Source organism: Bos indicus x Bos taurus, chromosome 4, assembly GCF_003369695.1.
Source record: "Bos indicus x Bos taurus breed Angus x Brahman F1 hybrid chromosome 4, Bos_hybrid_MaternalHap_v2.0, whole genome shotgun sequence".
NCBI classification, from domain to species: Eukaryota; Metazoa; Chordata; class Mammalia; order Artiodactyla; family Bovidae; genus Bos; species Bos indicus x Bos taurus.
The window spans coordinates 73,389,957-73,402,872 of NC_040079.1; the positions used below are offsets into that span (position 1 = coordinate 73,389,957).

Below are 12,916 nucleotides of genomic sequence, written 5' to 3' on the forward strand. Positions count from 1 at the left end.
TCCTTTGAATGTAGGAAGAAATCAGGCTCCCTCTGCAGGAGTCCAGGGGCAGGATGGGGTGGAAGGGCTGGGAGGCAGTGGGAGGCAGAGGCCAGGTCAGGAGAGGGAGGGCACTTCCACCAGTTGGAACTGCGGGGGAGCAGTGTTCTGTTTCCGGACATGTGAGGTCAGGCCTTACTTGTCTTCAGCTACACAGAAGGGGCCATATGTGGGTTGTCCTGAATTACACTCTGAAAACTCTTTCAACTCTGAAATCTTGTACTTCTAATTTTGGGTGTTAAATTTTGGTGATATAACCAGGAAAAATAGGACAAGATCACAGATGCAGTAGCATAATGCTGGAGCTGCCAGTACAGTTTTTACCAGATTATCTGTCTTGCTCTCCGTGAGATGAGTGTACGCCTCCACACCGGCCCCTGTCCTTCCAGCCCCTGTAATCACTGGGAACCCGGGCGTCAGTGTCACGCTCAAACTCCTAAGACAAAGCACTCTCTCCGTCCCCTTCTGCCTCCTCCCTTCCCAAGAAGTGAAGTCCCTCAGTGCTTCTAGAGCTGCTTATACAGTTCCTTATAATTAGGGGTGATTTTCTGGGAGTGGGGCAAGCCTTCATTCCCATCCCATTCGTCCCTGGAGGTCATGACTGAGAGGTCCAGTCTTGTTCTCCGTAGAGAAACTGGTGAAAGTGAGGCAGTCGTCACCCACCCCACTTCTGTTAAAGTTTAAATACATAGCAGTGTATTAAATTCGTGACACCAAGCTGTAATAAAGCTCTGGATTGCTCTTAGTGGTAAAACCCAGGGTTCTTTGTTGTCAATGGCATTACGTCTTAGAGACTCCAGTGGAGGGAAGAGTGGTGGCTGGTGCCCGTGTTCACTGGCTAGTGCGTTTGCCACTGGCAGGGCAGAGTGCTCTTGCAGCTGGACAGGGTGAGGTGGGATAGCTGGGATATGTCAGTGGCTGACTCTCTTGTTCTTTTCTTGAGCTTTAGCACTCCTTCAGATGTAAGTGTGCATGATCTAAAAATTTGGTGTGGATCCTGACATTGGTGGTTCTGCATTTGTGTGTCAGAATCCTTGAATAGGGCTCCATGGTGACCCCCAGTCAGTGCCATAAAGACAAGAAAACGTGCCAGTCTTGACACGTTTCACCAAACTGCTCAGGAGTGTTCACATCATGGAAGGAATTCGTGACCTTATGTATTCAGAATGGAGTGCTTTGCTATGCGATAGCATTTCAGGAAAGGGGTACCTGGTCTCCCCAGAGCCTAAAGGCAAATGCTCTTCCAGGGGAAAGCCATCTGAGGGTACTGGGCCAAGTACCGAGGGAGGAACCCAGAGTTCTCCAGTATTAAACATGGACAGTAACAATAAAGGTTATATTGAGAGTAACTCAGAGAGTTGAAACCTGTGGCAAAGTACAGAGGCTAATGTTTCATTATGGTGCACGTTTATCCTGTTGTCAACGTCCTATTTGTTAAAATCTTTTAAGCATAAATCCTGCAATGAAAGATACTATATTTACTAGACTCTGGACAAAAAATATTGTATACAAAGAGATTTTTTGTGTGTGTCTTTAAATTGATTTTAGAAAGAAGTATTGAGTTTAATCAGGTTGTAACTTACATTGGAGACAATTTGATACATAATAAAAGAGAACGACAACATGCAGAAAAAAAGAAAGTCTAGTCATGATTCAGAGAATCAGGACCTGATAACTTGTTGGGGAGCCTTCATCTTGCCTCTTCCTTACCATTTCATTGACAGGCTTCTTCAAGTTGTATTTCCTTGGAAATACATGGATGCTAATCAAAATGGCCATCTTTACAAAATGCTGAGCTGATGTAGCTTAGTGTTAGGCTGACAGAAATGCATACAACCAGATTGGAATGGTTTTAGAAATCAATTAGAGGAATGAGGCGAAACCAAGGATGGTAAAGAGCAGTTGATGCTTTCCATGGATCCATCCCTCAACTGCCGGAGTCTTCTGACTGCATTGGGCTTTTACCCTTTTCTCTTGGCTTGTGTCCCCGGCGAGAAAGACGCTTCTGGACATTTAGTGTGTGATCCACCTGTTGCCCTTGGACCTGTGGCCAGGCATGAGGTTTTTCACCCTGATCTGGGATTGCCAGGAGTGTCCTTATTGTTTTCTGGGTGCCTGCCCCCTTGCTCCATACCAAGACCTGGCACATCTGGGTTCAGCTCAGACCCAGGTCTGGTTCAGGGCAGGGATCCTGAGTTCATGAACTAGTGCTCACTGCAGGGTAGCTGGCAAGAGGCTTGTCATCCTACTTCCCTCCTTTCTTTAAAAAAAAATAATAATGCAAGAGGAAGAGATGTGGTCCTGGGCTAAGTGCACTTGCCTTGGTTTGTGCGGGACCCCACCCCAGGCAGATGAGCCTTCCCTCGTGGGTGCCCTCGTTGCACGTTGGCGATCATCAACGAAGGGGAGAGGGTGGGCCAGTTCGGCCGGGTCTGGAGAGGGAGTGGGCAGTGCAGCAGCCACTGATCCCTGGGCATCGGTGAAGCAGGGACGGGCCCCTGAGGGCCTCCACAACAGCGCACTCTAATATACAAGAGAAGTAAGTATGGGGGAGATCAGAAGTGGGGTTTGGCTTGTTCTTTTTAAAAAGAATTCTTTTAATTTGTTTAAATTCTTATTTAAAGCATATTTTTTTAGAAAACATGATATTTGATCAATAGAGCAGTAGCAGTTGTCATCTTTATTTACTGTTAGCAAATTAAACTCATGGTCCTTAGACAATTTTATAAATAAAAGATATAGACTCATGGGCAGAAATGGAAATAAATACCTCTCCTGTCACCTCACCAGCACCCTAACCTGTACCCTCGGGGGCTGATCCTGTAACCAGGAAGCTCTCCTTGCCATCCACAATCGGCCTATACAATGATCTAGCACCTCCTGGCCCAGGGTGACAGCAAGAGGGGTTTCTTTGGTTCTAGAAATTTCCTTTGGTTGAATCAGAAATGAATGAAGTGGTGAGAGTTGTTGAAAGGAGCCCCCAGTCACCAAGGCACAAAGATCTTCCTTCAGGAGGGTGGCAACATCCTCGGTCCAGGCCCAGGCCAGCCTGCAGGTTGCGGGCAGGCTCTGGGTCAGACAGCCCTGGTGCCTGGAGTGTTCCGGCTAGGCCCGCACACAGCTGCTTCTTCGGAAATATATAAGAATGTTTCTGAAGCTTCTTTGAACTTTTGGGAAGAAGAAAAATAGCCTGATGTTGAGCCTTTAAAGGAAGACTCTGGTTTGATTCAGATCCTCATAAAATGTAGGTCTCTTGTACCAGAAAATATTGCTGGCTTGGACCCAGTCTCTGAAGCGCTTAGCATGTCATCTGTTGTATCCTAGGCATTTGAGCTGGCAACGGGAGATTATTTGTTTGAACCACATTCTGGGGAAGACTATTCCAGAGATGAAGGTAAGTATTGTTGCCTGCTGAATACCTCAGTATGGGTCTACAGAGAGTCCGGGCCTTCTGGAGAACATTGTGTTTTTGCACAAAAATAGAACTGTGTTTGGTTTTCAAACACCAGATTCAGATGCTTTCCCTTAGAGCTTGAAGCCCCCTCAGTCACAGTGACTGGGCAGAGCCTCCCGGCACAGGTGACCCTGCGGGGAGCTTGTGGCCTCAGCCCGCCCCCTCGCAGGCTGGGAGAGGACAGGCCGGACAAACCCGAGGCCTTTCCGTGGTCCTTATGTCCACTGATCTGCTGCCCATTTCTCTGTCCTGTCGGGGGCTGAATTTAAAACGACGGAATTCTGGCTTGAATTCCATCTGCAAACCTGCCCATCTCCATGCTTACTTGCTTGCAATGCTGGGGTGACCTGGGGTGAGCTGGCCTCAGGTCAGCTGATTAACTGGCTGTTAACACTCCAGTCCTGAGGCCTGCCATCCCAGAAGCCTCTGCATGGATGTGCTGCAGACATTGTTGATTTGAATCTATTTCTGATTTTTTACTAATTTCGATTTCCCCCCCCTCTTCTTTTATCCCATCCTTCCCTCTGCCCCTCCCATTCCCGTATCCTTTTTTTTCTCTCCTCCATAGACCACATAGCCCACATCATAGAGCTGCTAGGCAGTATCCCAAGGCACTTTGCTCTATCTGGAAAATATTCTCGGGAATTCTTCAATCGCAGAGGTAGTACCTCTTCTTTTTGAAAAGCGCCACGATGCAGACAGAAACGGAATAGCAGCTGCTGATGGTAGCATTAATGGTGACAAAGGCATTTCTCTTAAATTCCCAAAGCAACCCAGCAGAATTCTTGTGCTGATCTCAAAGTTGAGAAGGAGACCGCATTTGGCCCCAGGCTGCGGCCCCCTGTGCATCTCCTCCGAGGGGCCTTCAGACAGAGCCTGTGCTCTGTGCGGGCGGCACTCTGTTTCTGTCTGCGCGGGCGATAGCGGTGTCTGCATGCAGTGTACTGATTAAACTGTCGTGTGTTTCTGTTTTGCTGGCAATGTTTCCCAATGCAGATCACATAGCATTGATCATTGAACTGCTGGGGAAAGTCCCTCGAAAATACGCTATGTTGGGGAAATATTCCAAGGAGTTTTTCACCAGAAAAGGTAACGGTATTTACGTAACACTAATTTTCAGCATGATCCTCTCCCTAAGGAGACATTGTGCATTCACATTGGGCAGTGGATACAGATCTGGACTTTTACAGCTGCGGGATTCTGCTGAAGAAACCTCTCAAGAAATAATCATCCGATATTTGTGGGATAAGAATTTGAGAGAGAACAGTCTTCCGAAACTCCTTTGATCTTCTCCACACCTCTCCTTTACGCTAAGCACCAGCCCATGTATTCAAGTATTTATAAAAAGAGTTTAAACGATTTTTAGAAACCAGCTATACTTGCCTTTCCATTTTCCATGTTGTTCCTGGAGCCAGAGTGCTTTTGCAGTGGAGCAGAGCCCTAGAGAGTGGACTGAATGGCAGTCCGTCTGCATCCTAATTCATGGGTCTGAGCTGGTTCTGTAGGGGAATGGGCCTGCGACATCCTGTGTACCTCACATTCTTAGACATCAGATCCTGTTCTCCCTGGGCCTTACCTCACACTGTACTGTAGGTGATTTATTTTAATATTATACTTGTTTATCACCCCTTGGCATGGCCTAGAACACAGCTCTTTGCCCTGGATAGTCCCTAGTTAATGATCAATTTTTAAAAACACCCAAAAGCCCCAGGGAATTTATTTTTATAGAACCTTTCCCCAGTGCCATTGTCTTTCATGTGAGCATGGATAGCCCTCTTAATTCATGTTTTTTCAGCATAGATTTTTTTTTTTCTTTGCAGGGGTGGAGTGCAATTTGCTTTAAAAAAGAACTTTTTAAAGTTGATGTGGGCAGGACATGGAGTTTCTAGAAATTTTTGCAAGTACTGCTGAAGTCAAATTGATTCTCCAAATTTGGCTTATTTTCCTGTGAGATAAGGCATTCTTGTATAGTAGTGATGCTTTATGATTCACTTTGGTGATTTCCAGCTAACCAATCCTGTCTTATCTTTTGAATTTCGTTTCCCTGTTTTTGCATGAGGCCTGGTTGCTAACCATGCCAAAGATGATGTTTTCCTACTCCACTTACTCTGAGTGCATTGACCAGACTCTCAACTTTATTGCGCCCACCTAGTGGGTAACGTGTGAAGTATGTTAACTGGATGCAGTATTTTTTCTTTTTTTAAATCTCATCACAGGAGAAAAAATTGGGGAAAATGTTCTTCAGACATGTATTAGTTTGGTTCTGAGAATCTTGTCTTTGAGTCTGGGTCACTCCAGCAGGTACAAAGGTCCCCTCGCTACACACAGACTTTCACTTGGTCTCAGGTTGTACTCAGGGCAGCACATTCAGTGGCAGAGCTGGGGCTGGAGCGCAGCAGCGGACTGGGCATGGCGTGTCGCATTGTCCCCCAGGCCACTGGGGGTCCCTTCTGGGGGTGTGCCCTCCCTCCAAGGAGGTGTGAGAGGGTGTCTGCAACCCGGGGTATGCTGAGAGCTGATGCCTTTATTATTATAAACAGGAAGACACTGTGTACATTGTGAATTTCTGGACAGCAGTATTGCTGAGAGTGGACAGTTTCCTAGGAGATTTCCAGAAAATGTTATTTGAACATAGTTGAAGCAAAGGAAAGCTCTGGATTATTTTGGCCTGGGATGGCATGACTTGGGGAATTGTGTTTATTTTAATCAAGGTAGACTCCTTCCACATTTTAGAACATTTTCAGAGCCTGTAGATGGCCTGAGCCCCATGGGGACTTGGCTGGGAGATGACCTGCCCCAGCCACAGCCTTCCCCCACGTCAGGTGTGGGTGTGAGGGGAGGGCGGCCAGAGCAGCAGCCTGATGTGCTGTGCAGTGTGGGCCTGCGGGCGCCCCAGAGGGGGCAGGGGAAGGCCCTGGAGGGCTCTCATCCCCGCCCCAGGCATCAGCTGTGCTGACGACCAGCAGCCAGCAAGGTGCACAGGGGCTTTTCCTTTCGTTGTGCTGCTGCTGCGCTTGGCTCTGTAGCGACAAGGGACCAGCACTGTGCGTGGTGGGGAAGAAGCTGAAGAGGGACAAAGGGCGGGGCCTTGAGTGGTGAGAAAATGAAGTGAGGCAAATGATTTGAAGGTGCCTCTGCCCACAGCCTGTGTACAGGTTTGCTCATGGAGACCCTGCTTGGAGACCCTTGCTCCTCTGGGGCTTTGCCTCTGATCTGAGCTCCAGGCACAGGCGGGTGAAAGCTGCCAAGTCCCAACAGAGCCAGTGGTGGGCCTGAAGCCCTCTCCTCACCACACCTGTGGGGCTCCTTCAACAGGTGTTGGTAAGTGACCCTGGGGTCCTGATGTGCCCCGTGGTTGAGTCCGGCTCAGAGCGCTCTGTCCAGGGTCCTGGCTTTCACACCGGCCTTCCCGTAGTGCCCTTACTCCTCGGACAGTGGGAGCACTGCCCGCACCCAGAGGGGAGTATAAAGTGCTCGTGTGGACCTTGCCGCTCCATCGTTACATTGTCATGTGTGTGTGTTGTGGAGATTGTGTGGCTGGGCTCTTGTTTGAAGAGCATGTTTGAAGGTGGCCTGCAGAGTTGAAGGGCATCTGGCGTCCTCGGTAGAGGTAGACTGACCCGGAGCTGACTTGTGTTACTCTGGCAACTAGAGTCTTTTCTCCTTCCTTTGAATGATTAGGTAGGAAATCCCCTATAATGAATGGCAATGGGGACTTACATTCTTTCCTGATTATTATTGATTTGTAGTAACTCTGAAACTCATGAGGGATTTGGGGCTTTCACAGAACTCATGGGAATAGTATGATGATGAGTGAGAGTCTGTCATGAAGTTGATTTCACCGTGTCCCTTGGCTGTAGTTAAAATGTGTGCTGGCATGCCTCCACCAGTAAGGGGAGTGTATATATGTTCTAGAAATAATGGGATCTTAAATGGATCCATTTAAAATTTCTTCTCAAGTACCTTTGTGCCAGAACTGGTAGAGAAAGGTGAAATTGAAAACTGCCATTCCTTTGCTTACGCCTCTTTGGAAAGCAGGGGGCTCGAGAGGGCTGAGCAGCGGCCTCCCGCTCTCTGTCCTCCCCGTCCTCCTGGGCGGGAAGCACATCTCACCCCCACCCGACGCTGGGGAGGAGGAGTGGGCTGTGTGCCTTACGGCTAAAACTGTTGCAGCTAAGTGGCATCATCTTGCTTAAAATTCAGGATAAAATAACTGCTAATAGTTTGAATTGTTTCTTGGTCAGGCATTTTGAAATTGAGGTGCATTTTTTTGGCCAGAAATGTTATTACTGTTCTCACCATATTAGGATTTAATCTTCCGGTCTTTGAGTGTGGGACTAGCCTCAAAGATATATAAGAAAAGCCATCTTGGTTTGTGTGTCAAGGTGTGGCCCAGCAGAAGTGAGCGCCTCTGTGGATCTTGTCCCCCTGCTGGCTTGCATTGGTCTGGGTGTCAGTATGGGTTCCTCCAAACCTGTGCCTGACCCCTAAAGGTGACAGTGTTAGGAGCAGGGCTGTTAGAAGACGCATCAAGTTATGAGTGGTGTAGCACCTTATGGAGATACCTGGAGAGCTCGCTGGCCCCTCCGCCACCAGAGGACACAGTCTCTGCCCTGGAAGAGGGCCCTCACCCGCCCACACTGGCGCCTGCCTTGAGGACGGTGAGAAGTCAGTTTGTTGCTGTAAGCAGCAAATGGACTAAGACACGAACCTAGGAAAGTGGTGGCGAGAAAAACAGTCCAGTCAGGAGCACACCTCGTTGTTCTGCCAAACAGGTGGCGCCATCATTTTAGTAAAAGTTGCTGTATTGAGGATGGAAATATCAGAGGAGATGGTTATCTTTAAAAAGAAAAAGCTGCTTGATTCTAGATGAGGATGTTGAGTGTGTTGTAATATATGTGACTGATAGTACGTGTCAGACCAGAGACCTCGTAGGTACAGTGGGAAATTTCAGAGCATGCAAGAAACTCATGTGTAGTCAAAGGACTACATTTGCAGGCAACCTCAGGGTAAGTGATGTCCAGTAGGAGGAGGAGAAAAGTGCAGGAGAGGGTGAAACTCAGGAGCTGGGTTTTCAGTCTTTTTTTGTTTTTTCCTCTGGCTGCATCTCTCCGCTTGTGGGATCTTAGTTCCATGACCAGGGGTAGAGGCTGGGCCCCGGCAGTGAGAGTGTAGGGTACCAACCACTGGACTGCTAGGAAATTCTCAGGAGCTGGGTTTTAGTAGAGGTACTATTCTTGATTTTTAATGTTCAGATGAAAGTTTTTAGGTTGATTTTTAACTTACCTCCAGAATTACCTAAAAATCATCACATTCTCTTATTTCTGTGAAGAGAAAAGCTCCTGTATGCTGTTTGGCCTGCACTGGCTGGGCGCTGCCCCATGTGATCTGCTTGATTTCAAGTTTAAAACCTTATTGATCATAGCATTTCCATGAGGCATACGCAGTGAAGACAGGAGGTAGCCCAGGTAGGCTTACAGTGGTTTGTAAACTTGAGGGCCGCCCGGCCTGGCAACACTGGGGAGGAAGGACGAGGCATCAGTCGAGGCCCTGCTCTGTCCTGCGGGTGCCAGATGCTGAGATGGGCCTGCAGGCGCGTGTCGGCTCGGCTGAGCTCAGTGGGCACTTGATTCTGCAAATAACCAGAATAAAGTGTCTTCATACTTGTGAGTCTTAAAGCCTTTGAAACATAAACTGCTTTAACTCTGATTTTATCGGGAGCATTAATTCTGTGTTATAAGAAGTCTGGTTTTTCCTCTCTGTGATAAACTCTCTCAGGACCTGAGCTCCATGTGAGCAGGGGCTGGGGCTGCCAGAGGAAGTGGGGTTCTGTCTACGGTGGGTGCATTTGAAGTCTTCACTGGAGTCCTAGTCTTTGCTGTAGGTGGCCTTTGTGAGCTGGAAGCAGGGTGGGAACGGTCCCTGCGCTGGGCCAGTCCTGGTGATGCCTGTCATCCCACAGGTCCCCGCAGGGAGGCTGTGTGACAGAGCCCCGCTGCGAGAGTTGCGGCAGGAGTTGGTGTGAGGATGTCAGAGGTCATCTGTATGATGTAGCACATAGCAAGGGCGCGAGGAAGATAGCCAGACACGGCCGAGACTAGGTTTCAGTCACTGTTTAACTACTTCAATTTGAGCATGTGGTTTAAAAAAAAAATGGCAATGAAGTTGCTACAGCATGTTCAGGTAAATTCTGTCATAGCTCATCCCATTGATTCCTGTCATTTATTCTGAGCTCTTCAGTAGTGAGTTGTTTTTACCGCATCCTTAAACAGCCTTGGAATTCTTTTTTAATTTTTTGGTAAGCTTTGTGCCAGTTTTTCAGTATCAGTTTTATTGAGATGTAATCTACATACCATACAATTCACCCTTTCAAAGTCTGCATTTCAGTAATTTTTAGTATATTCACACAGTTACGCAAATGTTACTGTTGTCTAATTTTAGAACGTTTTCATTACCGCAAAAAGAAACCCTGGGCCTGTTAGCACTCCCCCTCCCTCCCCCCACCATCAGCCGCTGGCAGTCCTGGTCTCCTTTCTGTCTATGAATTTGCCTATTCTGGATTTTTTCATATAGTTGGAATCATAAAGTATGTTGATATTTGTAATGGCTCCTTTCATTTACTCTCATGCTTTCCAAGTCCATCCATGGGTAACATTAATCAGTGCTCCATCCTTTTTTTGGTGTAACTAGACCACTTCGGCAGAGAAGGCAATGGCACCCCACTCCAGTACTCTTGCCTGGAAAATCCCATGGACGGAGGAGCCTGGTGGGCTGCAGTCCATGGGGTCGCTAAGAGTCGGACACGACTGAGCGACTTCACTTTCACTTTTCACTTTCATGCATTGGAGAAGGGAATGGCAACGCACTCCAGTGTTCTTGCCTGGAGAATCCCAGGGACGGGGGAGCCTGGTGGGCTGCCGTCTATGGGGTCGCACAGAGTCGAACACGACTGAAGTGACTTCAGCAGCAGCAGACCACATCGGATTTTCCTGTTCACCAGTTGATGGACATTTGGGTTGTTCCCACCTTTTGGCTATTAATAATGCTGCTGTGAACATTAATGTACAAGTTTTTGTGTAGATATAATTTTTCATTTCTCTTGAATGTGCATGTGATACTTGAGTATCAGTTTTCTGTTTCTTAATTTTGTTACTTGTGCTTTTGATATTTTAATCTAATATCTAAGAAACCCTTATCTACTTCAAGGTCATGAAAATTTTATTTTTCTGTTTTCTTCTAAAAACATATGGCTCTAGCTCTTCTGCTTAGGTCTAGGATCCATTTGAGTTAATTTTTATTTGTGTGGGAGGTAGGGTTCATTTAGAATTTGACCTCAAATATTTACTTACATGTACTTTGTTTTTTTTTTTTTTTTTTCTTACATGTACTTTGTAGGAAATTATTCAGAATTTTTAAGTTTTTTGTCTTCCTTAGTACCTGTATCTACTGATAGGTTTCCTTTCTCTGTGTATGCTACTGAAATTTGTCCTAATTTATTTTATATCATGGTTTCTTTTTTAGTTACCAGTAATACAGTACCAGGATTTTGTTTTATAGTCCCCTGTGTGTGGTGTAAAACCTCACATGCTTGTGTGTTTAATTCTGGAATGTTATAACCTCATAGGCAAAATAATATATTTTCCTTCATAAGTCACCTAAAATAATACTCCAGAGAAGAGGAACAGAAGTGCTTAATATTTTTCCTTAGCAAGAGCTCATAGCCAGGGGCTGGCATGTGGAGTGGCCGACCCGAACCTTTACTCCGAGGGAGGACCCCTCCTCAGGCCTGCTGCCGGCAGTCTCCTCGTGTGTACGTGTCGGGAGGCTCTGCCCACAGAGCAGGTCAGGAAGCCTGAGAGGCAGCGCTGCCTTGCTGGCACCCAGGTGGCCTGCATGTGTCTGAGAGCTCGATGCCGAGGGACAGGTACGTGTTACTCGGCATTCTTTAAGCAAGAAAGGGTTGGAAACGGTTTAAGAAGTAAAGACTGTCACAGTCAAGTGTTTTGGTATTGGCACAATTTGTTTCAACAAAACATATCTTGATATATTTTCCTAGGGGGAAAAATTGCCAAGGTGTAAAAGCTATTTGTACAGTAGGACAGATAGTAAAAAAATATTTTAAAAATGTTTTATTATCTGATAGTTTTATTTTTGTTTTGTATTATACGTGATGGGAATGGGGGTGGCTGTGTTTCTTGAGTGTTATGGGTCAGACTGGAGCTGATGAGTGGACTTGAGGCCCTCCCTTATCAAAGGAGCCTTTTCTTGGCAGTTCTAGGAATGTGTGTGCTCAGTCGTGTTCGACTTTGTGATCCTGTGGGCTGCAGCCCATCATCCTCCTCTGTCTGTGGGATTTTCCAGACAAGCATCCTGGAGTGGGTTGCCATATCCTTCTCCAGGGGATCTTCCTGACCCTGGGATTGAACCCATGTCTCCTGGGTCTCCTGAATTGCAGGTGGATTCTTTACCCCTGAGCCACCAGGAGGGCCACTGCATGTGTGAATTTGTGTGAGTTTGGGCGCTTAGGGTTTGTTTTTAAGTAACTTCTGTCAACTGTGTATAAGATAGTGCTGCTGCTGCTTATGCAGTTGAACATAAGTTGTACATATGATGACAGGGTGAGGTGAGTACATTACCTGTGTTTCTTGGCATTGTAGCGTTTTCCCACCTACCTTCTAATCTACATATTTGTTCATTTTAGAGGCAACACACTGTTTTATTATTGCAATATTGTTATGTATTCAGTATCTTTGTACATACAGTTTTCTGTATGGGTTTACCTGGTCAGAAGTGTGTCAGATATTCTAGGATTTCTTTTGGAACCATCTTTATCAGTTGATAGTATAGCTTTCCTGCCTTGTGTGGTTTTCCTGTTACTATGCAGATTTTAAGGCATCTCGTGATGAAGCAGCTCTCCTTTCATGGAAGATTGTGTGTACTTGGATGCCTGTTCATGGAGCTTAGTCTGAGAACAGCATCCTCAGGAGTAGATTCCCAGTTCTGAGCAGCTCGTGCTCAGCAGTTGCTCTTATTGGCAAACCTGGAGAGCGCTTACCCCACTCGGCACAGAATAGTGTCCCCCGTGGGTGGGTTTTGCCACGTTGCGTGTGTGCTTCCGTAGTTTGTGCTAACGTTGTCCCGGTGACATCAGCAGTCACTACAGAATCAGGGGAGCTGCGTTAGAGAGGATGCGGAAAGAGGAAGAAACAACCTTAAACAAAGCTGATGTCTGGGGGCGCCTGCTTTCCATCTTTATGGCTCTTTGAAAATTACTTTTGGGATCATTTGTAGAACATAGTTTTGGTTTTTTTGGCCATGCCAGGCAACATACAGAACTTAGTTCCCTGATCAGGGTTTGAACCCATGCCCTCTGCACTGGGAATGTGGAGTCTTAACCACCGAACCGCCAGGGAAGTCCCTAGA

At 46.8% G+C, this 12,916-nt stretch overlaps 1 protein-coding gene across 10 annotated transcripts in view; it reads left to right on the forward strand.

Moving 5' to 3' along the window:
- The window catches only part of SRPK2 (SRSF protein kinase 2), a 244,241-nt gene that overhangs the window by 226,431 nt on the left and 4,894 nt on the right, over nucleotides 1–12,916 (forward strand). For 6 of the 10 annotated variants that reach the window (XM_027539709.1, XM_027539710.1, XM_027539717.1 and 3 more), the window contains 3 exons: nucleotides 3,364–3,433; nucleotides 4,062–4,154; nucleotides 4,490–4,582. In XM_027539709.1, coding sequence (XP_027395510.1) covers nucleotides 3,364–3,433; nucleotides 4,062–4,154; nucleotides 4,490–4,582 — 256 coding nt within the window. The remainder of the gene's footprint in view (nucleotides 1–3,363; nucleotides 3,434–4,061; nucleotides 4,155–4,489; nucleotides 4,583–12,916) is intronic. The other 4 variants (XM_027539712.1, XM_027539715.1, XM_027539718.1 and 1 more) reach the window with 2 other exon arrangements.